Raw genomic sequence first — 24,674 nt, 5'->3', positions numbered from 1 at the left:
ACCGGGCTCCCTGACTGCTGGGGTGTAAACCAAATTGCATGTACAGTACATCAGAAAACTACTAAAAAATATTTCCGGCAACCAATTATTCTGTAATAGAATATGCCATTAATAGAATATTTGTTATTTTTCTACTGCTGTTGTCTCTCGGCAGGATTATGACATTGCTTTTTGTTGTATTATGAAGAACTTTGGGACCTCACTGGCTTCTGTGAAGGCTGTGAGTTTTTGTGAAATGGTTTTACGATGGTAAGAAGTCCCAATTTGATATTTTGCCACTTAGCACAAAAGTGTTGTGACTAGACTTCATCGTCAGATCTTTTCCAAACTTGTCGCATTTGTTGAGCCTGAAGATGTCTAGAGGCTGAATTGATGTCATAAACACAGCGCCGCCTAGTGGTTTCAGAATATCAGCCTGTTAAACATTGCAAATAATAACCTTTTTTTTTTTTCTTCTTTTTTTTTTACATTTTGGCTACGTTTGCCTTGGCAGAAGTATAAGCTCTGCGACTGTCCTCTAGTTCACTGTTTTTCAATCACTGAGAATACAATGTACCCAATTATTAAATTATGATGCAAGTCAGTCATCAGCCTCAGCGTATTGTTCAGTGTGATTGCGCTGCTACACCTCATATTATTCTACAATTTCAAAGGGCACATGCACCCGTCGACATTCTCCTTCAATGAGAAATACATCAAATTAAAAACACCGCATCGTATCACGAACTGAATCTGATCTAATCTTAACTGCTCCATTGATGTACTGATACACCTCTTCCCTCCGGCTTGTCTGTTTCACGAAAAGATCGTGATAACTTTTGCGACCCGATTGAATCCTCCAGTTCCATCTCGTATAATCTCCCTTCATGCAGGCTGAAGAGTCGTGTTTCTTGTTGTGCTTGTGCTTGTGCTTGGTTTTTGTAATTAATTTTAAATCCATGTCAGGAAATCGTCATTAATTACAATTTGTAGCTATTGCGGATATTTGTAAAGACCTTTGTAATATTGTTGTGGGCGTTTCCACATTAATCACATTTGATATAGTAATATACATGCCCAGAATATTATGCAGCTGTTAGATATGACAGTGAATGGCGGAGCTTTAATTCAATCAACATTACCTTCTGACAAGACAAACATGGACGAACGACAGAGTTAATGTCTCTTCAAAAGCTTCACTACGACAGAACAGATGCTTCAACTATGATAGTAAAAAAAAAAAACCCTACAGAAACATGTTTTTGTTTTGTTTTCGTTCGTTGAATGCCAGTTTATTTCTGTTCTACACTCGTGGCATTTTGATTTGCTGAATTACCCAAGAGTTTCGCTGATAACATGGGCCAGAAAGGACACAATGCCAAGAGAAATAACAACATGGATGAAGTTGGCCGCATGCAGAGAATCACACTGCACATCTCAGTGCCCAAACTAATTAAAATAAACTTCACAACAAGTTTTAATTTGGCTCCATAACATAAAACTCGCCTGTATTTTTTGATTCAAGTGAGACATAGGGAATAAAAAAATAACACAGGATTCTTTTATGCTAGTGTTGCTCAGTGACACAAAACATTTGCTCTACATTTTTACCTCCTCGAAGGAATTCACTGCTGTCTGTCTTGCATTGATTCACGTAATCATTTTTTGCTAAATGAAACCTCCTTTTTATTCACGCCTTCTCACAGGATGACGTATTACCGAGATAAACAATGTATAAACGCTAACAAGACACTCATTACATCAGTAGCAATTTACTTCTCTGTTTCCCTACCTCGAGAAAACTGATCCAAGGCAATTAAATAGATCCAAGTTGAGTTATCAGTGAAAATATGTGCATCCTTTACACATTCTTTCACAGGGAGTGATGCAAGACAGACAAGCCGTTTCAGCTATTGTCTCTGCAAATCTGCCTGCGTTCCCTACTGGCAGCGCCTGACTGGATTCTGCGCCTATGACTAGCAAGTGACAGATCATTGCTTAGGGGGGAGAAGTCTGTCCATAGAATAATATAGCATGACAGCCTCTCTGAAGAATGCATCTCATGGCTCATACAACAATCACAGCAAACCAGGTTTCATCACAGCACACTTTCTCCGTGACAGAATCCACAAATTCAGCCAGCAATATCCACTTATGACACTTCTGGGGTATGAGATTGTGGGTGGGAGGGGTTCCACTCCGTCCTGACTGGACTGACTCCTCAAAGGCAGGACCAGGGTCAGCATTTACATTTCAGCCCATCATTCTGTGAGGTGACAGTAATCGCTAACACCCCCCCCCCCCCAGCTCCCGTGTCACTCCGAGCAATCAATCAATAAACCATCCAATTAATTATTCACTCAATTAATCACATTTCCTCTGAAAAAAAAAAGAAAGAACAATGGCTGTTTGCTTTCTTGCAGGAGGTTGGACGAGCAGATTGATTATCAATTTCATCTGTGTGTGTTCAGTAGAGATGAAAGATGTGTTCAGCCTGGCATATCTGGAGACATTTCAATAGCAGAAAACACGGCACGCATGCAGCACCTGTTGCTCTCATTAGCACGTGGTTACTTCAGTTCGATTATGCACTGAAGTTTTTTTTCTTTTTTTTCCTTTACTGAACAGCAGTTGAACCAGTGTGCCCACCGCCATTTGCACTGCAGTTTGCTGCCTGCAGCCTGAACTCGAAGTGTGACACCTGCTTTGCACGCAAGTCCCAGGTGATTCACGAGTGTATTGGTAGCCAGATTGCTAGTTTGTTGGCTAAATGAGGAAAAGCAGTTGACAAAACAATCCCGCACACTCTGGTATATCACACCACTGTTTCCAAGATCACAAATATTCTATGTCAGCACAAACACAGATGGGAGGTTCTTATATCGTTCTGAATATTGCAAATTTTAACAATTGATAACTGGGCAATTCCATCTCCTGCAGGCTGAAGTATTCCTTTTGGTGAAATCTAGCCATTTCATCTTGTTTCCCATCTTTGTGCAAAGAACTAAAACGTCCTTGAACAAAGATTCTGCTGAATGTAAAGAGATTAAACTGATATCAATCTAACTTCCAAGAAAACACAGAAAAAAGCGTATTTCCAAAAATGTCAAGCCACGCCTTTGAACTAAACAATCAAAGCTTTCTGTTTGCATTGTGTTATCCTCTTGATATTTCAACATTGGCTGACTGCTTTCTTTAAGAAGGAAAATGTTAAAATGTCCATCTGCCAGCTTGTAGCTTTCCAGTTTATGACTCCCTATAGACCTCCAGAGCCACTGCAGGTGCATCACTAAAGCCATAAATAGCTGAAGGACAATTTAAAGACAGATATATAATCCTTCTTAGTTAATTTCTGCATTTAATTCAGTCTCAATTAGATAAACACAGCATGTCAGACATCTAATCTGGTCACAGCAAGGGGACCACACAAGATTTACCACAAAATTTAACAGGCTTGTTCCACCTCACACTCTTTATTCACTGCTGCTTGACGGGGATTTTTCCCTGCTCTAACTCCATTGCATATTTACTTTCTAATTACAGTTTGATCGCTTGAAATATTTAATCAGGTGAAACGTGAAGCAGGTGTCCTGTTAAAAATACATAATCATGATAGAAGCACCAGTGCAGATTTGACAAGGACTGCCCAGTGATTCAATTAAAAAAAAAAAATCAATGAAAGGCTTGGTTTCATAACTTTTTTCAGTCAAGGTAAAACATGATTTGAACCTTCAAAAAAAAATAAAAATTATACACTTTTGTCTTTGTTGTGTGCCAGACGTTAGAAAAGCAATACTTTTTTCATGGACAATCCCATAAAGTCGCATGCAAGTAATCTGAGGAATTTCTTGAAGGTGTAATTGCTGTTTTGACACAGGAAACGGCGGATTCTGTTTTTGACATAACAGAAGCTAAATGTACTGTAGTGTTTCAGCACATTGTTTGTGAACGGATCAGGATGGAAACTGGAAAGCATTCAGAGAGCTCCACCAAAGCGGCTACATGGATACAAAGGATGTACGAGGTGTCATCCAAATACGTTCATAAATGTTCTACCCAACTGCCAGAAATGCTGGAATTGTGCCAGATCCCCGATCCAGAACATGATCAATACCATCTCCAGATGTTTGGTACTTACTGTATCTCTCTAATTATATTACAATGGCCACGACAAATTTAATCCAAAAAAAGAGAGAAAATCTCATATTCTTCTCTAATTGAAAAACTTTCTTCAGGGTCCGGAATCCACAATTTGATCCAGATCGCCTCCAAAAGTAAGAAATCATATTAGCAAAGAAATAAACGGACAAATCGACAATAACATTACCTCTTGTGTGTGTTCTTGTTTTAGAATCAAAAGTACTAAAACTTATAAGTAAGGGTTTATTATAACTACACATTTTTTCTCATGGTGGCCCGTTTTCAAGTTATTGTTTTTTGAAGAGCGTTTACAGTCATACAGGAAATTGTGTCAGGAGATGAACTCACCATGTTGAGCTTGAGCTCCATGTTGAGAACTCCCCCGCTGTCTAACACTGGCATTAGGTTGATGGCAAAAACAGCAGCCCTGTCCGGTGGAATGGATATGTTTGGACCAAAGAAGACGTAGAAGTGCACAGAGAAGGTGTCCAGCTCATTGCGCAGAGTTGGGCGGATTGGCCAGCACTTGTTGGTGTCAGCAGTAGGAGCGAGGTAAATGATGCTGTCCTCTGAGGAGTGCAGGTGAGTGGCATTCTGCGACAGGCTTGGTAGGGCCGCCACTGAGAGGGTGTCAGACAAAGAGAAACCCATCGCTGTTCCAAAAGACTGTGGCATGTTCATTGAGGAGCTGGGTTGTGATGGTTCCTTTGACAAATTGGACTTGGAACAATCTATAAAAAGATAACACATTCATAGAGAAAATAGAATGAAAATATTCACCAGCTTTATTTGATGCAGAACATATTCAAAATGCACCTTGTAACATCTTATATAATATAATAATCCCTATCATGAAATCAAGCAGCCAATCCGTAGCAAATCTCTTGCAAAAAAGCATAAACCAAGTCAGGATTTTTTTTAACTCGCCCTATTATGCATGCTAAGCACAAGAATTTTCTTGCAAATGATCCCCTTCAGCTGGCTTCCATAATGTAAACAGCAAGGTCCTATTTGGTATACTTTTTTTTAACGAGACAAAGATTCACAGTAATTGCAAACAATATGCTTTCACTAAACACAAAGCGACTCAATGCAAAATGGTCATTGATGGCAACTGGCAAAGTACCATCAAATACCACCAGTTCCCATGGGGAAAGGATTTCAAAGGCTTTTCCCAGCTCAGCCTAGTTTCCATAGTGTTGTCTCTGAAAGGGTTTGAAGTATTTTGATGTCCGTTCATGCAGCCGAAGCATTCCTAAAAATACCAAATACTGCAGGCTCTAGGCAATCATGACTTTGATATAAACGAGAAAAATCTCTGTAACGCAGTAAAGAATCAAATGTACAGCACTTATTTAAGTATGTGGGCGGCAAAGGAGGGGCAGCGTAAACATATGCTTTGATAACACTCCTAATCCAAAAAATTGCCTTCATTTTGATTTTATATCCCATAGACTCTCTTCAATGCCCAAACATCTTTTGAGGGCAAGACACCTGCAGTGAAAATATTGCATAAACAACTATAATAAATAATAAAGTGCAGCCTAGTTTCACTACTCCCCATCTTCAATTAAGGGCACATATTTATGAGAGAGCACATAGCAACAATAACAGCAAGAAAGCAGAAGAAAGTGATGGCTCCAGATGATCTTTTCCCTGATCCTGAGGAGTTCTTCAATTTAAATCCACAAAAGGTCAAGTAAGATCAGCCCGGCAGGCAGGGAAAAAGACAGAGTGTGAATAATTAGTCTCTGTGTTGCCATGGTGACAAGGTGCGCTGTACAGTGTCGAACAGAGGTAGGGGATCACTACTCGGGAGCGGACTTCCCACAGATTTGTGTGCCATCCCTGCGGAGAGAGCATAAAGAATACCTCGGCTCTCGACAGCCCCAAAACAGCATGTAGCACTTAAGCGTGGTATCAATGGCCTCTTAGCGATCCCATATGAATCAGCCCTGTTTGGGCTCCACTCCTCTTCAACAGCCTGTATTTGGCTCCTCTTTGTCCTCAGAACACATGTCTGAAATTCGATTTTTGCCCCACATGTGAGAAGTACGAGTATCTTGGCCATGCTTCAAAACACAATTCGAAATTTTTGCTTGGATACAAGGGCCGAATCACAATTTTTGGAGCACTCTAAAGCAAAATGAAGGGCGCAGTATTAATTTACTATGTAGGGTCGGATGTTTTTGTACATTTTTTTCACTGCTTCTTTTTGGCTCTCTTTTTTTTTGGACTTGAATTCTGCGGTTTATAGAAAACCAACCAAGTGTTACCTTAAAATTAAACATCAAAAGCAGCAGGAAAAAAAAAAGAGGACTGCTGGAAGCAGAATGTGTCAACAAACAGTCTGAATTTATTTGGAAATGATAAGAGAAAAAAGGAAACCCAATAAATAAGCTCTATAAAATAATTCATTTAATTGGCAAAACACTTTTAACCAGCATTCTGTAGCTCAAAGCTGTGACATTGAACTAAATCTTGCAACTTAAGGCAAAAAGCAATAGTACACTTAATTACTGAGCTAAATTCTAAAATAAATAAGAATTAAGATTTGTAAAACTACATTAATGTTTGATCATTTTAGCAATTAACAAAATACCCTAATGTAGATAACTTTTGTTTTTCTAAAATTGAAACTGTCTTTTTCAGCACGTTATCATCACTCATCTATTAACAGTTAGCCTTTTGGGCATGGCAACAGTATAAGATCAAACTGTGTCAGTACAATAATAGAGTCTCTATAAACCAATGTTATCATTTCTGCATCTGAGAAAATAAGTTTTATCACTTTTACAGCTACAAAACCCAATTTTTTCTTTAACCGTTTTATCTGCCAACCAGAGAAATAGTCGTTTTTTTTTATATTAAACAATTCAGACCCTAAAAATGTCTATCGACCTCCCGCAGTTTTGTAAACAACCTCCAAAAACCTGAGGTTTTTCTGCAAAATTTGATAGAACTGTCAACAACCACTAATATTTCCCAGCCTCTGTAGCGGATAGAAATATAAAACGACAACAGCACCATCTTAGACCTTCTGTTTCCGTGTAAAATTATTTGATTTTACCCTGCTGTGTTGGAAAAAATTAACCACCAGAACCTAAAATGACATTAACCTTAATGTGAGAAGCATACAAATGTTGCCTCAGGTCTTGTTCATTCCATGTCCTGATGGATTATGGCATCTTGAAGCAATTCACATTCATTGTTTGACTCATGAGCAATCAAGTTCATTTTTTCATAATTGCATGCAGTCACTGGTTAAAGATTTAGCCTGGTATGACCGCTAACTGATGCTGGCTCATTTTGTGATTTTGCAGTTTAGCTAACATGTTTGAGGCAGTTGCAGGTGTTATGATTCATATGATCACTTTGCATGTAACACTGCTACACTATGTTTTGCATTTTTAAATACCTGTTCCAGCTGATTGGAACGAATAGTGAATAATAAATGTCTAATCAGAAGCATTTGGCTTTTGTTTGACTTGTTTTTCATTCGTTTCTGAAATAATCATTACTCCTTATTAAATTTGGAGCGTTTTCAACACTCAAATTAAAACCTTCAGAGGCACTAAATACTTTCCACACTACTGGCAGAAAGAAAAAGAATGAGGTGAACTTGCAGACTGAATCAGTCACCTGTGAATTACACTCACCTGTAACCTGCACCCCGATGCGGAAGTAGACGTCAGAGTTACTGAGATATCTCTCCACCAGGATGTAGTACCATTGTTCCCAGGCAGGCACAAGGGTGTCTAATTCACAAGGGTTCCACTCCCTGCAGTCGAGGGCACTTGAGTTATGCACTGGCGGCGCCCGAGCTCTTATCTTCAGTACCACGGGACAACTGTCGCTACTCTTGTTCTTAGTGCTGCAGTTCACCAGCTGGACTTTCACCTTCGATATATAATTGGGGATGAACACTCTGAAAGGGCCCAGATGCACACACACGCGCGCACAAAGCGCACACACACACACACACACACACACACACGCATTTTTAGTTAGAGGTAAAAGGTATGCAAGACAAAGCATTGTATGGAATGAAAAATATATTTAAATTTATTTTGAAATGCTTCTAAAATTATTTTTAAAAAAAACTCAAATAATGTCCCCAAGACCATTAGCCATTATAAATCATCATTTCCTATTATATATAATACTCTTTTTGCACATGTCCACACCTTTGTAGCAACTTCACAATGAATGTACAATAAATTCAAAATGATGCATGGCAGGATTTTAGATGCAAATACGTGACATTTCAAAATCACCATTTCAAACTGTTTTCCAGCATTCACTGAATATTGACTCTTCTACCTTTAGGCAATTCAAAAAGTCATAAACAATTTATATTGCTCTGCTCAGAAGATAGAGCTGACTTTTAAGGGAGTGGGTGGTAACTAAAGTGGCACAAGAACACATGAAAATTACATAGTTTTAAATGAAAATACAGTATAATCCAAGAGTGAAGACTCCAGAAATGGCAGACAAAAACATTGTTTCTGTCCTAGATAGTGCACAATTACTGTATGTTAACTCTGTTATTTAGCAGTTTCCTTTCTAAGAAATGATATTTTGCAGAGATGGAAGTCAAAGGACTTACTTATAGAGAGCAGATCTGTTGTGCACCGGGATCATTTGGTCAATGAAGTATCCAGGATAGAGTACCGATATCCCAATCAACCTCTGGACAATGAGCTGAGGTTGGAACAGATACTGGCATTCTTCTGACAGACCCTACAACACAGCAGCAAGAGGTATTCTAATGGTTAAATCACTGATATTTCTTTAAAGCTGTGAGGAGGAGATTAGATCTCATTCAGGTTGGCTCAACATTCCTAATGGACTGTGTGCATAAAGCATGTCAGCTTCTGGGATTAATATCACTCTGTCCTCCCTGCCTGCCACACAGCGAGACATGCACCCACTATTTCACTCATGTTGCTGCTGATCCATTAATGCTTGATGCACATTACTCTGAGACGAGCTGAGCAGAAAGAATGACTTTCAGCCAGGATGCTGTGCGTCATTTCTAAAAATCATCTGCGGTTTTAAAAAGTAACTGGGCATTTTCGCACCTGATTCAAAGGGACAGGTGGGAATGCCAAATTAAATCCTTCGTTCCTGTCAAATGATCACTCACCCCTCCTGCCCCAGCCTCAATTACTGCAGCATGTCATTAGTGCAGGGGGTGTAAGGGTGACCCTTTGATTTATTACAGCCTGTCAGTTGGCCCTGCACATGTGTCTTGTATAGCAAGTTGTCTTTTAATCAAAGATGAATTGATATGAGGTTTGAAGGCCAATGTTTTTAGAGTGAAGGCATATAGTTTAAAATGCTAAATTTCATTTCATATACTTTTTATACAAAAAAGATGAATAAATGAACCTATATACCTCAAAATGTTCAGCCTTAGCAAGATGACAATGAAGCTTGTAATGTTTAATCTAGGCCAAAGAAGACGAAAAGTCATTAAAAAACAGTATAATTGCATTATTATACTCCTTCAGTCAGGCAGTCGTATTAAGACAACTGTGCAAAAAAAAAAAGTCCATCCATCCATCCATTTTCTACCACTTATTCCTGTTAAGGGTCGCAGGGGGCTGGAGCCTATCCCAGCAGCCTTCAGGCAAGAGGTGGGGTTCACCCTGGATAGGTCACCAGTCCATCACAGGGCCAACACATAGAGACAGACAACCATTCACACTCACAGTCACACCTACAGTCAATTTAGAGTATCAATCAGCCTCGTCCCCTCTTGATGTCTTTGGACTGTGGGAGGAAGCTGGAGTACCAGAGAGAACCCACACAGGTACAGGGAGAACATGGAGACTCCACACAGGAAGATCCGGTGCCCGTGCTGGGACTCAAACCCGTAACCTTCTTGCTGTGAGGCCACAGTGCTGACCACTGCACCACCGTGCAGCCCAAAAAACAGTCCAATTCCTTTGTTTAGTGTGAACACTATAAGTACACAGGCACGTAAAGGTGTACCTCAGATCCACTCCCAAAGTTGGTTTTGAGTACAGTTCATGTGTACATCAGGTCAGGGGTGATTGTATCCCTCTTGATCACTTAAAGCATATAGGTGTCGCATGTGTAGAAACATACTGTATGAAATCTAACACTACAGTGAATATATAGCACCAGTGCTGTAATATATTGGTTTGTGAAGCTGCTATATCGCCTGAAGTATTCACTAACCCATCCAAATAATTGAAATCAGGTGTTCGAATCAATTCCATGGCCACAGGTGTATAAAATCAACCACCAAGGCATGCAGACTATTTCTACAAACATTTGTGAAACAATGGGTTGCTCTCAGCAGCTCAGTGAATTCCAGCGTGGTACTATAATATGCCACCTATGCCACCTGTGCAACAAGTCCAGTCGTGAAATTTCCTTGCTCCTTAATATTCCACAGTCAATTGTTAGTGGTATTATAACAAAGTGGAAGCATCTGAATGACAGAAACTTAGCAAATTAGTAGTAGTCCACAAGGTAGTAGGCCAAGTAAAATGACGGAGCAGGGTCAGCGGATGCTTAGGCGTGTACTGCACAGAGGTTGCCAACTTTCTGCAGAGTCAGTCGCTACAGACTTCCATACTTCATTTGGCCTTTGGATTAGCTCAACAGTGCTCAGAGAGCTTCATGGAATGGGTTTCCATGGCCGAGCAGCTGCACCCAATCCATACATCACCAAGTGCAATGCAAAGCGTCGGATGCAGTGACGTAAAGCACGCCACCACTGGACTCTGGAGCAGTGGAGACGAGTTTTCTCCAGTGACGAATTGCAGTTCACCAGCTGGTGATCTGATGGGTTTGGCCATTGCCAGGAGAACGGTGTGCCATTGTGCCAAGTGTAAAGTATGGTTGAGGGGGGATTATGGTGTGGGGTTGTTTTTCAGGAGCTGGGCTTGGCTCCTTAGTTCCAGTGAAAGGAGCTGTGAATGCTTCAGCATACCAAGAAATTTTGGACAATTCCATGCTCCCAACTTTGTGGGAGCAGTTTGGGGGGATGGCCCCTTTCTGTTCCAACATGACAGTGCACCAGTGCACAAAGCAAGGTCCATGAAATCTTGGATGAGAGAGTTTGGTGTGAATGAACTTGACTGGTCTGCACAGAGTCCTGACCTCAACCTGATAGAACACCTTTGAGCTGAATTAGAGCGGAGACTGATAGCCTGGCGTTGTCGTCCAACATCAGTGTGCAACCTCACAAATGCGCTTCTGGAGAAATGGTCAAACATTCCGATAAACACACTCCTAAATGAATTAGAGCAGAGACTGAGAGCCTGGCCTTGTCGTCCAACATCAGTGCGCGACCTCACAAATGCGCTTCTGGAGGAATGGTCAAACATTCCGATAAACACACTCCTAAAACTTGTGGAAAGCCTTCGCAGAAGAGTTGAAGCCATTATAGCTGTAAAGGGTAAACCAACGTCATATTGAACCCTATGGATTAAGAATAGGATATCACTTAAGTCCATATGCGAACACTTTTGGCAATATATTATATTGCTATAGATATACTATGCTATAGAACTAGATCAAACTAATGCTCTGAGGAAAATCCTCCCTTCGTGTGGATTATAATCGTCTCTGAAGTGATTTGAGAGAGGTGTTGATTTACTTTAATGGTCAGTTTGGAGGTTGTAAATTATGGTGCCGGTGAACCGTATGGGGTTATATGACTGAGGGGTTCTTTCACGTTGACCTTAATTCACATGCGATTGGAATGAACAACAAATCATTGCAACAACTGAATAAATCAGCTACCCCTCCAGAATATTTTTACAGCAATTTATACTTTTAGAGCGGTCTCACACAGCTCAGTCAGCGATCTAACGCTACTGATTCAAACCTGACTGTTTGCTCTGGGCTTTGATCAGTGAAGTCATGGCATCAAAAGTCGAGGGGAACAAAAATGGCTGGACGGATGAGCAAACATTCATCTTTTATCACTTCCCTCATTTAGCGCCAAGCTCTGTATGATGTGTCATGACTTCAAGATATGATGCTCTTGGATGATAAGTTGATAGCAAGAGGACTAAATTAATGGAGTTACTCAGCTTAGAGGCAGTTGTATTTCATCTGTACATGAGATGTGATATGCTCACATATAAAGTCTCCCTTCTTCAGTCCTGTTATATATAAATAGATTCATGTTATTCAACTTTCAGGAAGGAATTACATGAACATATTTCCCTGTTTTAGTTAAGACTGTTGATCACTGCTGCTTTTGTTTGCAGAGCTCAGTATTTGACTGAGACAGCAGTACTGATAGCAGATTCAGGAGGAACAAAGTGAATTCTTTCCTTGCTGTGGAATGGTGAGAACACCAGCTCTCCCAGGGCTTCTGCAGCAGTTGTGGGAGTACGTTCATCCAGTCTACATGTGTCCCATGGGGTGTCCAGTTGGAGGTGTAGGAGTATGGGGCTCCGGGGCCAACGTTTTCCTCGTGACTGTTTGCAGTCCCTAGTCTCTGGTTCTATTTGTAATATTGGATCTCCAGACTCATCCAGGCAGAGAAGAGAGTCCAGTTTTTGGCTCAAGGAGTTCTATTTTTTGCAAATGATGTGGTTTTCATGACTCCAGAGGACCTCGTGGCTGTTTGCAGCCGAGTAGTCGGGATGAGAGTCAGCACATCCAAGTCAGAGATTATTTGTGGTTTGCTCCACCCAAGTTGAGAATGAGTTGCTCCCAAAAGAGAAGGAGTCTCTGGTCTTGAGACAGTAAGCTGGAGCGTGAGTTAGACAGGAATGGGACCGCTGCAAAAAATTTGTTATGAAAAAGAATTAGCAAAGCCAGAAGACAAAGCTTTGAATTTACTAGAAGATTAAATGTTCCAATTCTCAACTGTGGTCACGACCTTTGGTTTGTGACTGAGACTTTGGTTACAAGTGTCTGAAATGAGTTTCTTCAACAGGATGGCTGGGCTTCGACTTAGTGATAAGATGAGGATCTCAGGACGTCCAGAGGGAGCTGGGAGAAGAATCCCTGTTCCTTCATGTCAAGAGGAGTCAGATTTGGATGTCTGGCATATGATCAAGAGGTCTGCTGAGCACCTCCCTTTGGAGTTATTACGGGACTGTCTGACTGGAAGGAATCCCCATGCAGACCCAGAACATGTTGGAGGCATTGTATATATGATCAAGTCTGGGAACCCCTGTGAGAAGGACGTCTGGGTTACCCGCTGCCACTGTAGCCTGGTTCCAGATAAGTGGCAGAAAATGGATGAAAGGATAGATGGAAGCGTAGCTATGTGCAAGCTCCCTGTCCACTTGCATTGCTCCCAAGTTTTTTTTTTTTTCAGAATGGAACAAATCACCTCACAGTTGCAAGAAAATTGCTTCAGAAAGCAAAATTTGGAGGAAAAAAAAAAAGTCTGTTTTCTATCCCTTCAGTGTGTCATTGGAAACTGGTCACATTTTAGCCATATAGGGTCAACTATTCCCAGAGTCCCTAAAGCAAACCTATTGCTTTGTTTGAGGCCATTTTTGATTATATTTTTGAACTTTGTGTATTGTAGGTGCATTTTTGCCAGCCAGTTGAGACTACAAAGCAAGCACAACTAAATACAATGCCAATGACAAATAAATTGCCTGAAATGGAAATCACTTTCTGTAGCCAAACACGGGAACACGATGAGATGCAGAAAAACTCTCTCACACTGTTCTGCCTCTTTAGGCTCTGCAGTCCAAGCTGGAATACTAATCTCACTGACTACTTACATCTCTTCATCTGATTTTTTTTTTCTCATCAGCAGAAGAGGAGTCAGTAATCATACAGAAAATATCTTAGATGCACACTTACATAACACTCGCACATAACCCTGTTTTTTGCCACTCCTCCATTAGTGAATGATAACCACAGAGCAGTAAACCGAGCTCTTCATTTTCATCTTATCTTGACTTAAATCCATCAGTGGCACATCATTCTATTGGTCAGCCCACCATTTTGGTCCAGAGTGGTCTTATCTCCACAAATATTGAAAGGACTATAGATGATGCTCACTGTGCTATCATTAACATCTACTTCTCTTTCTGCTGACTGAATACTGTAAATGCATGAGCCATTGAGAATAGTGATGACACTGATGACGGCCGACTGTAAACGTGGAACTATTTCTGTTGTTACAACAGCAACAACACGCCATGTGTGGGAAGACTGTGAAGTACTATGGCAACACCAGAAACCCTGTTAAGCATCTAAGACTTACGCAAAATACAGAAAATATACAACAAATGCAGCAGCACAATAGTATCCTAGTAAATATAGAATAATAATCAGCACAAATCTGCCATCTGGGTTCTTTCATGATTTTCTAAACTGACAATTCTGTCTATAACAGAAACAACTCTGTAATAAAAACTATTGTCTTTACCTTTCAAAGCAGATGGGACTTTTCTGAACATTTAAGGGACTCAACCCTGGGACTGGAACTTAAATATATGTTTTGGCTGTTGCTTATAAAGTGTGACTCTGCGTGTGACAGTCAGGTGGAATTTATATGTAATTAATAAGGTTACACCTGTTCGGCCATGTGGATAAATGCGCACAAACTCATACGATTAAAGATCCTGCTACTGATAGACTATTTAATAAAGTCAAAGGAAAGAAACTAGACAATAAAATTATTCCATTTCTTGGTATGGATAACAATCATTATTGGCAAATTTCATAGGTTACAGATTGCATTCATAACAATTAATATCTGTTATGGGGTATCAAGGTGGCACAGTGGTGCAATGGTTAGCACTGTCACCTCACAGCAAGAAGGTTCCAGGTTCAAGTCCTGGCCTGGAGTCTGCATGTTCTCCCTGTTCCTGCGTGGGTTCTCTCTGGTACTCCAGCTTCCTCCCACAGTCCAAAGACATCAAGAGGGGACGAGGTTGATTGATACTCTAAATTGACTGTAGGTGTGACTGTGAGTGTGAATGGTTGTCTGTCTCTATGTGTTGGCCCTATGATGGACTGGTGACCCGTCCAGGGTGAACCCCTCCTCTCGCCCGTAGCCGCTGGGATAGGCTCCAGCCCCCCCGCGACCCTTAACAGGAATAAGCGGAAGAAAATGGATGGATGGATGGATGGATGGATGGGGATTTCAATATGTTATAGAACTGTAGGCAAGCTAAATGAGGCAAAAGTACATATGGAAGAGATTTTGTGATTTTGCAGGTCTATGTAAGCTAGGTGTAAGATTAGTTTGGTCCAAGTGTGAGATAAATGTACAATGTCGCGATAAATGTTCAGTCTCACCTTGACTGAGATCTTGCCTTCATCCTTGGGTAAATGTGCTGCCAGGAACCAGTCTCCAGGGAGCGGGCTGGTCACATTGAACGCTCCCGTCGTACGATTTGGAAGAGTCCAGGTCAGAGTCACAGCAAAGGACCCTGGGATGACTGTATCCCGAGGGAAACGAGTGTACAGGGGGTTTATTACCGGGGGAGCCCCAGACCTGAAGTACCTATTAATCACAAAGCCCACAAATCAATTCTTGTTAGGCTTAATAGTCTTTTCCATAAACAACAAAGGTATCAGCAAATATAAAACCCATCCATGAGGACAGATAGCAGAGGTAAGATGGCTATTCCCATCTAAAAAAATGAACATTAGTAATCACATCCAGCCTGACATGTCGGCACGCGATAACAATGTGCACGTCAATCACGACATCACAGAGGCTCCAAAGAGTCACCTGAGATACAAGCTCCCATGACAAACACAGCTTGCCAAAATGATAAAAATAGAATGGAGAGACTCAACAGCTAAATACAGCTAAAGCTTTAACAGTTCTTCTGTATTTTGAAGCTGCTGCTTCTGAGATTTAGCCAGTTGTACCTTTTCCCATGAGGTACTACAGAAAAGAGGGCAGATTTCAGCTTCTATGTGATGACAAAATCTCTGTCTTACACAGTCACATTGCGGTTCGGGCAGCTGTCTCCAAACGTGCCCCCTTGCTCCTTGAAGGTAATGAGGTTCCATACGGCCATCATGGTGTCATCAGGCACATTGAAGTGGAACAGTTCCACACTGCCGAAGGAGTTGAAAGCATTAAGCTTACGAGGCGTACGGGTGAAGTATTCAGTCACAAAAAGGCAATCTGTGAGAAAAAGAAGCGGAAAGTGCCTTAATATTTGCGACGACATATTTAAGGACCAAAAGAAAATAAAACTGAAAGGTACAAACATTTTCCTTTTTGTCAGCATTACCATTCTTGTAAACAGACGAGAAGCATAAGCAGTCTTAAGTGCACAATGACAAGCATCTCCTTGAACCAGCAAAGTGTTTGGATTGAGCTAGATCGTCTAAATATGTGATCACAGACTCTAACTCAATTCCAAGCAGCTGAGGGAGATGTATGTATGCAGGCTCACTCGCGTCCTGCTTAATGTCAAATCCTTGGATTACATCCACCCAAGGCTCTGCATATAAAAGCAGCAGAACAAGTGACAGGTGTAATCTGCCATATTACCTACATGAGCCTGGTTGGCATTGAACACACACACAGTGGGTGGGAAAAATCTGGCAGAAATAATGTTTGAGTCATTCAATTGAAGCAGTGCAGGAGCTTATGTCTATACATTCATGTTCTATACCTCTAGAAATATAGGTAAGACAGAAGTTAGTGGGTATGAGCTCAACGTGGAAGCCAGAAAAGTAAGCTTTGTGTTTATTCAGAGTGGATTTCTGCCCTTTGAGCCAACCTGTGGGTTTATTTTTGCAAGGATTATATCTCGCTTCCAAAATTTGTCTGAAAATAGTTGTCTTTTTTTTTTTTTTAAGCACAATAATGTTTCAATGAAAAGCCTCTAAAACAGCAGGAGCCCGCTTTCCTTAAAAATTGTGAAACTGTGGTTTGCTTCTGCTTGTTTGCTTCTCCGTTTTGCCTTGATGATGACACGGACAAAAGAAAACCAGCTGACCCTCGACAGTGTGTTCTAATGCGCGTGATAGTAAAAAGGGGAAAAATAGCTCTGCTCCTCAAAGCTCGCACTGGCTCTCATCCATGGAAGTAACCTTGAATACTAAAACTCAGAAGAATGAAGCAATCTTGCTGTCAAGAGCTAAAGCCTGATCCTATGCAAAGCCCCCAGCCTTTATTATACTCTCATCCCAGCCTTCCTCTGGTCCGCTGTCTGTGTTATATGCAAGTCTTCTTTACATCTCTGCCTTTTCATTGCATGGATACCTATAGCCAAGGCTGAGGGGAAACTGGTCTCGTGTCACAGAGGGAACTGAAAGCTGTTTTTCCTACTATGGAGATTTCAAACCAAGAGTCTCTCAGATGTACGTCATTGAGAAGAGGACACACTTCAGATATATGTCATTTAAAATGGGACAGGTGCTGTTATTTTTCTGCACCTTGTGTGTTGGACCCAGAGGTACTAATCTTGATATAGATTTGTCCACCACATGAATGAGAGAAGGACAATTATTTGGCAACAAAAGGAAGAAAATAAAGGGATGTTGCAGGTGCGCCTGTAGGGACAAACGGTAAGAATGATGAACAAAACCAACGTTACCCACTGGCAACTGACATCAATTTTACATCTACTTGATTAAATTTTAGATAAAATGCAAATCAGGATGACTCCAACGTTGCAATGTTGAAATTTCACGTTATGTGGAAGCTAAGAGGTAACACTTTACAATAAGGGTACATGAATAACAGTTAATAAATGCTTCGTTTGTCATTATTGCTGTTGAATAAGCATAACTGAAGCATAATTAACCATTTATTAAAACTCTTTGTGGCCAATTTATTGTAAAGGAGGAACACGTAATCCTTTACTCACCCTAACCCCACCCTGCTCAAGTTTTTTAAACTTTGCTGTAATCCATGAAGGTAAATCAGTAAATAATTACAAGACACATGAGTTAACAATTAACTAAGCATTAGTAACGGTCAACGGCATTGGTAAGGTGTAAGTTACCATCATCAAGGTATCCTTTTGCTTAAATGGAGAACGTGTCTCCCTTATTCACCCTAATGCCGACCGAACCGCCGCCAGTTTTTTCCATTTTTGCTGTGGCTAATAAAAATTTATCAGTAAATGATTACCAGACACATTAGTTAACCATTAACTAGCCGTTAGCTAAGCATTAGTAACCGTTCGTAGTAAATAACCATCACCTATGAGTATTAGCTATGATTATTGCAAATGTTGAAGTCATAACGGGTAGAGGTAGAGTTGTGAGTACCTACAGAGGAAGAGATGTAGAACTCATAACAATCATCATTACTACTGGAGTCCTCAGTAAGCCTATTACTGTCCTGCTGGTCTGATTAGAGGGAGACAGAGTGTTCTGTACTGTTTCCAGATACTATAAAGACAATGTGTAAAATCCTTAAAGTTATTTGAATCTGGAGAAAGTCTTTGCTTTGCTCATGGCTATATTATTAGCTTCATTCAAGCCCAGTTACAAGAAAATCATCATTTTGGCACTGCTAGAATCACACATTGTTTAGTCACGTTTCACATGTTACAATGATACTCTCAAAACAGGAAACGCATCAGTAATCCAGCAGCAACACGACAAGGCAAAATTTTTTTTTTTTTTTTTTTTTTTGCCAGTTAAATGAAGACATTTCATTTAAGATAAAGGCAGCAGAGTGATTACAGGCTGTTCTAAGCTCTTCAGTGAGCACCTCCCAACCACTGTTGTACTCTATTAGAGGCATAATAATGAGACATAATCCTGCTCTTCATCGTCCCCCACACCTCACCTGCATCAGCCCTCCCAGTCCCCCCCCCCCCCCACCAATCGGCTCCCTGCCTGCTCTCATGTCACCCCACTTGTATGTCTGTGCTGTCTCTGAAAACAGAGGATTTGTAAGACATGCTCATGTCAAATGTTGCTGTTTGGGTTGGCTGATAATTTTGGAAATGATGACCGAGGCAGCCAAGTTCACTTGCTGACATGTCCTTCCCTGATTTGTCACAACCAGACACACACCATGGAAGGTTTGCTGGACCTGCTAGAGACTGCTGCGGAATGCTGCTTGTGTCAAAGACTGTTTCTGTAAAATAAACTTCTGTGTGACATTTAAAGTACATCAGTTTAAACTTTCTTTTTAAAGATTATTGTAGCCTATATTTCAAAATCAACAGTCAAAATGATTACAGCAACAATGCGTACTTTATGTTTGCGTTCATAAAAAACAAGTACAAACAACCCAAAAGCAGAATCTAACGTAGGCAGGCACAGTTTATGAATTTGATGCTAACATGTCTCAATTGTTTTAAAGTTAACATGCAAATCCAAACAAAGGATGTCAGAACCAAACTAAATATGTCCAAGAACAACCCAAAATCCAATAAAGCAGGAGGGCAACTGGAGGCGAGGAAACAAGGTGACGGGGCAAATGAACAGGCGAGCTGACAGAGGAGGGGCACAAGACCATAAATACACAGAGAGATAATTCATAACAAGACACGCCTGAGACACATTAGGGCAGAGCAGATTAAAAAGAGCGGGAGAATTAAACAGGAAGCAAACTCACAAGGGGGAGGAACTTTTACAATCTAAACAGAAAAAAAAAAAGTCCAGCACAGAAATATAACAGGAACTAAGAAAGCATATGATATTTGAATATTTTTCAGCTGGAGTTTCAAATCCTTTTCAACGCTGAAAGCTCATTCCTTATGTGTTCTTACTACGATGCACAGCGTATGAATGACTACCGCAGCCACTGACGATCCCAGCCGATCAACATGGAGCACCAGAAGCATGGAAGGGAATGAAGGGGTGTCATTTGATCAGCTATCGAGTTTCACCATCAGCAACATTTGCAAGAATCAAAACCTAATCACTGCATCTTTAAGGTCATTTAATTTAATTGGCATAGAAAACAAGTGAATTCAGCATTCGAGGGAAGCCCCATAAATAATGCAGGCTTTAGTGTAGGAGTAACACATTTGGGATCGGGGGTTGTACAATTTATCGATACCGCGATATATTGTGATACTTCCTCTTATCGATCCGCTGGTGAGTCAGTAAGATTCTGCCCTTTTATATTGTTTCATTTCATTCGTCATAAATGCTGTAAATAAATAAATAATTCCTACTTTTCGTATTTTTTGCGGGGAGTATTTTTCTTCTTCAGATTACTTGCCTATATCAGAATCGTGTATCATGATAGCATCATGTGTAAGTGGTAGCATTGTGAGCCATAGTGTGATTCACTGATACCGTTCCTGAAGGTAGGGTCTTGAAAATACAAAAAAAAAAAAATCATAGTAATAACAATGACAATAACACGAAAGAGTTTATGAACACTGGCCACGAAAAAAACAACAACGTTTGAATGTTGGGGAAAGGCTTGAATATCTAAAAATGTGGAGGACGAGGATTAAAAACAATGATTGGACATTGAAAAGAAAGGAGAGCATTTAAGAAGCAATGTATTGATTTCAGAAGTCAGTCATGAGTGTGGATTCTTTGCCATTAGAATTGTTTGTTGGCGATGAGAGTGCTTTTAAACAGCAACACTGAAGGGCAGCGCTAAAAGCTCATCTGGACAGAGATGGTTTCAGTTTGAGTGTAAATCTGGATGCACCTGTCTTACTCGCTGCACAGCAGATTTATCCCCGATTGCTCACCTGGATAGAAGTTCATTTTCATTAAGATATGATAATGTGAAATATTAAATTCTTGAAGATACAAGAAGAAGAAGAAGAAGAAGAAGAAGAAGAGCTATGTGTAAAAACAAAGATTAAAAGAATATTGCGGCTTAAATCCATTCTTATCCCTGGTCAAACACAATCCTCTGCCTCATCACTCTTACACCCACCAACAGGAACAATAAACACCGATGCAGTTATAAAGATAAATGGAGCTTTCCTTCAAAGCCTCACTCATGCCACCGACCCTCACACACACACTGCACACAGCTGAACATCAGGGATCAATCTATACCATATCTATACAATGATTTCAAGATGGACGAAAATACAATCATAAAAGAAAGTCTTGTCTCATCCACTTTATATATATATATATATATATATATATATATATATATATATATATATATAAAGAGAGAGAGAGAGAGAGAGAGCGTTATATAGCAATAACTAATCAGCAAATATCACTTGATTAAAAAATATTAACCACAACCAGGAAAAGGAGGCTAATAAAAAGAAATACATAAATAAAAAATCCAAATAAGTCAACAGATAAACCAGAACTGATGGAGCAAAACAGCAACAAGTCTGTGGAGGGACTGCAACGTCCTCAGACGGATCTTTAAAGTCTCCAGTGATCACAGCCAGTACACTGTGTGCGCTGTAGGTATGGATTCATTGTTGTCTCACAGCTGAGCTTTTGTTTAACGCTTTTATCGTAGTGGAGGAGAAAAAAACCACTCCTCAATTACAAGATGACTCTTTTCTTATATATATTTAAAGTAATTAAATATACAGAAAGATCAGATGTAACTTAATAATGCCGCATTATCCAAACCAAACCGGTTTAGCTATGTCAAATTTGAGCATTTAGGGTAAATTTAAAACAAGATATAAAATGAACTCCCGTTGACTGACGGGTATTGTCACATTTGCGACCGTTTTAACTTATTTTTCCTCCATGGATAAAAGACAAGAAAGTCAAACGAATAGAGGCAAAGCAATGAAAGCGTGAAAGGTGTTTCCGAGTGGCCACATCCAACCCTCCCTGTAGCAGCCTGCGACCTATAGGAGCATCTGTCAATGTGTTGCATGTCAGAATTAGCAGCCACCTTCCCGTGCGCCTCGCTGCTGACAGCAGCCACTTCAATAGAAATAACTGGTTTGTTAAAGCGAGACAGAGAAGAAGGAAAAAAAGCAGCAGCAGCTGACGGAGGATGTGTTAAAGCAGAGCAGAGCGAACCACAGACGGGATGCTGGGAGGATTTCAGCACCCCGACAAAAGGAACAGCTCCCCGCGAAACGAGGCAACGCTGGATGGATGGATGGATGGATAGAACCACTCACCTCCGAGAGCGCAGAAATATGTGTAAACAAGTAAGAGAAGCCTCGGGGGGCTACATCCTGAGCCCTGACCCTCCAGTTGCCACATCGTTAAAAGCAAAGTCTCGGTGATGGGCTACAGCCCGGGTGCAGCTCTCGCTCGCTGTGCTGGTTTACATTTTCCATTAGATTTTTTGCCAGCGACCAGCTGTTTGTGCATGACGTAATTCAGACGACGGCGGGACGGCGCCCCCTGTCCGCCTTTGATTTGACAACCTCAATATGTCGACTCATCTGATTGGACCGCCGCCGCTGTCAGTCCGGGACAGTAACACACGTAGATTGCAGCACAAGGCTCGTCACATCGGCGTGCGGGGCCACCACCACCACCAGCGCACGCACACGCACGCGACTAAGTGAGGAGACAGGCATCAGCTGCACCCGCAAGCTGCCCCGCACACTCGGGACAGAAAGTTAGGGTGTAAGACTGCGCCAAACTGGGGAGAGAGTTTAGGAATTATCGCATTTAAGAAAGGCTTTCAAACCGGCGACTGTCATTCTCTGGAGACGCACCGTGATAACTACCGATTTTTTTTCAAAATCCTGCTTTAAGTCTGATAAAGAAAACGTGATATGGGCTCTTACATGTTTTTGGCAAAAAAAAAAAAAAAAACTTGTTCACATTGTTTTTTCAGTATGGACAAAATGTGAAAATCATATAAGAGTTTTCTTAAACAGATAACATCGAAATTAGTAAATATCGACCAAATCAGATATAAAGTATAGACTTGTCAGATATCAGCAAAAAAAAAAAAAAAAAAAAAAAAAAATATATATATATATATATATATAATACTGTGCATTTCTTTATATCTCTTATATTCATTAGCTTGTCTCAGAGAGAGGTCAGTTACATTTAATATAGGTTTGATCCAGCAACCATGTATGTGAACCAGACTTGGCCTGTACTTTGGTTGAGAGAGAGAGAAAAAAAAAAAAAAGCACCATGCGTGCCGGATTGATTTCACTATTCAAGAAAACAAAATGAAGAAAATGATGTTTTTCACATGCGTATCTATCAATGTCCCCACTGGTAAGTGGACAATAGACTCAAAATCTCAGTCATGATTATTTTTAGACTGCGGGGGAGACTTCAACATGACTCATATCTGTCCAAGTAGATCTGTCAGGAAGTGAATGAGGCTCAGATTCAGGACATAAATGAATCATTAAGCTGAATTTTGAGACTATGAACACATTTCTAGGAGCTTAGCAGTGACACAAAGGCTGAATTTTCATGTTGTTACAGTTTGTCTCTGACTTGGCTTTCAAGCTGGCACAAAAGCCTTTTAAAAAAAAGTGAATATCAATGAACTAAATCTGTGAAGAGAAATCAAGAATGCAGTAGGAAAAGAGAAAAAAAAAGCCACATTACACATGTCTCATCCTGAGTAACGGGAATATCTGGATATTGATTTAAGAAGGAGAAATCCTCTTTTTTATTCTCTTCCTCCAAGAGAGGGTCAGAGGTCAGGCGGTTACAGAAAACAGGACCCTGTTTGAGACGTTAGCTTGTTTGCCAACAGTGATGACTAAGTCCAGTCGCGTTTAATAATGAACACTTTCAAGAAGATATGAAGAAAAGAGAGACGCTTGATTGATTTTACCGTTCTTAAAACAGTCAACACGCTTCACCTACAAAAAAAAAAGGGTTTATTTTGAAAGGAACCCTTGTGTTGATTACTACACCTCTGTTATTTCCACCTCTTTGTCAAAGCCCATTCCAATAATAATCCCTTAAATAAGATGGTGTACATCAGTTAAGCAACAGGCACATTGTAGACAACCAACATTTTTTGTCCAGACTTCCGGATCCCCTGGATACCACGGCCCACACATAGCAACCCAGCGAGAGTAGCTGCAGATCAGCAGCTAAAGCCAAGCCTGTTGTGTCTGTTTACCGATTGAAAAACACTTTATTCCCACAATGCTTGGACACTTGATACGGAACTATAACACAAACACACAATTGATTTCTGTGGAAGTCTTATGCCCCCCATCCCTCCCCTCCCCTCAACCATTTTGATTGTTTTTAGTCTCTTCTAGTTCCTCCCAGTGGGCTGAAGCCATTCAAGTCTGGACAAAACGACTGTATATTGTAAATGAGAGTATCAACACGTCCTCCAGGAACCATTCAATTAACGTCTCTTAGGAAAAGGCTGGCACCACTTAATTGTGAAGTGTTGTACAACCTCAAAGCCAAAATGCCCAACACTAGAGGTAAAAGCTTGGCAGATATTCTGGCTAGACCTCAGGACAACTATTCTGAAAGACAACCTGGAAGCCAACCAGCGTATTGAGTTTAGTCAAATTCGAGGATGACATGACAAACAGTACACGTTAGAGCAGCTTTCACGACATACATCATCTTTGTTCCCCTATAATAAATGTTCACACGCTACTGTCAAACACTTATTTGCATAAAACTGAAATTTTATAAACACACGGATCAGTGTCTCGTGACACGAGGAGGTAAAGGATGAAGGAAAAGCAAATGAACCAGCTTTAAAAACTGGCGCTAAATCATGGTGG

At 40.6% G+C, this 24,674-nt stretch overlaps 1 protein-coding gene across 2 annotated transcripts in view; it reads right to left on the bottom strand.

Moving 5' to 3' along the window:
* Positions 1 to 22,277, bottom strand: part of tmem8b (transmembrane protein 8B) — a 40,359-nt gene extending 18,082 nt beyond the window's left edge. For both annotated transcript variants that reach the window (XM_086205384.1, XM_086205385.1), the window contains exons 1-6: positions 22,107 to 22,277; positions 16,042 to 16,231; positions 15,388 to 15,595; positions 8,729 to 8,862; positions 7,779 to 8,047; positions 4,468 to 4,850 (exon numbers count right to left, since the gene is read on the bottom strand). In XM_086205384.1, the coding sequence (XP_086061510.1) occupies positions 4,468 to 4,850; positions 7,779 to 8,047; positions 8,729 to 8,862; positions 15,388 to 15,595; positions 16,042 to 16,231; positions 22,107 to 22,191 (1,269 nt within the window). In that variant the 5' untranslated portion in view covers positions 22,192 to 22,277. The remainder of the gene's footprint in view (positions 1 to 4,467; positions 4,851 to 7,778; positions 8,048 to 8,728; positions 8,863 to 15,387; positions 15,596 to 16,041; positions 16,232 to 22,106) is intronic.
* Positions 22,278 to 24,674: the final 2,397 nt, after the last annotated feature.

Source organism: Aulostomus chinensis, chromosome 6 (genome assembly GCF_037954235.1).
Source record: "Aulostomus chinensis isolate RoL2024-O1b breed Wild chromosome 6, RoL_Achi_v1.0, whole genome shotgun sequence".
Classification (NCBI taxonomy): domain Eukaryota; kingdom Metazoa; phylum Chordata; class Actinopteri; order Syngnathiformes; family Aulostomidae; genus Aulostomus; species Aulostomus chinensis.
The sequence above is the reverse complement of the archived record's forward strand: the minus strand, read 5'-3'. Positions and strand labels throughout refer to the sequence as shown.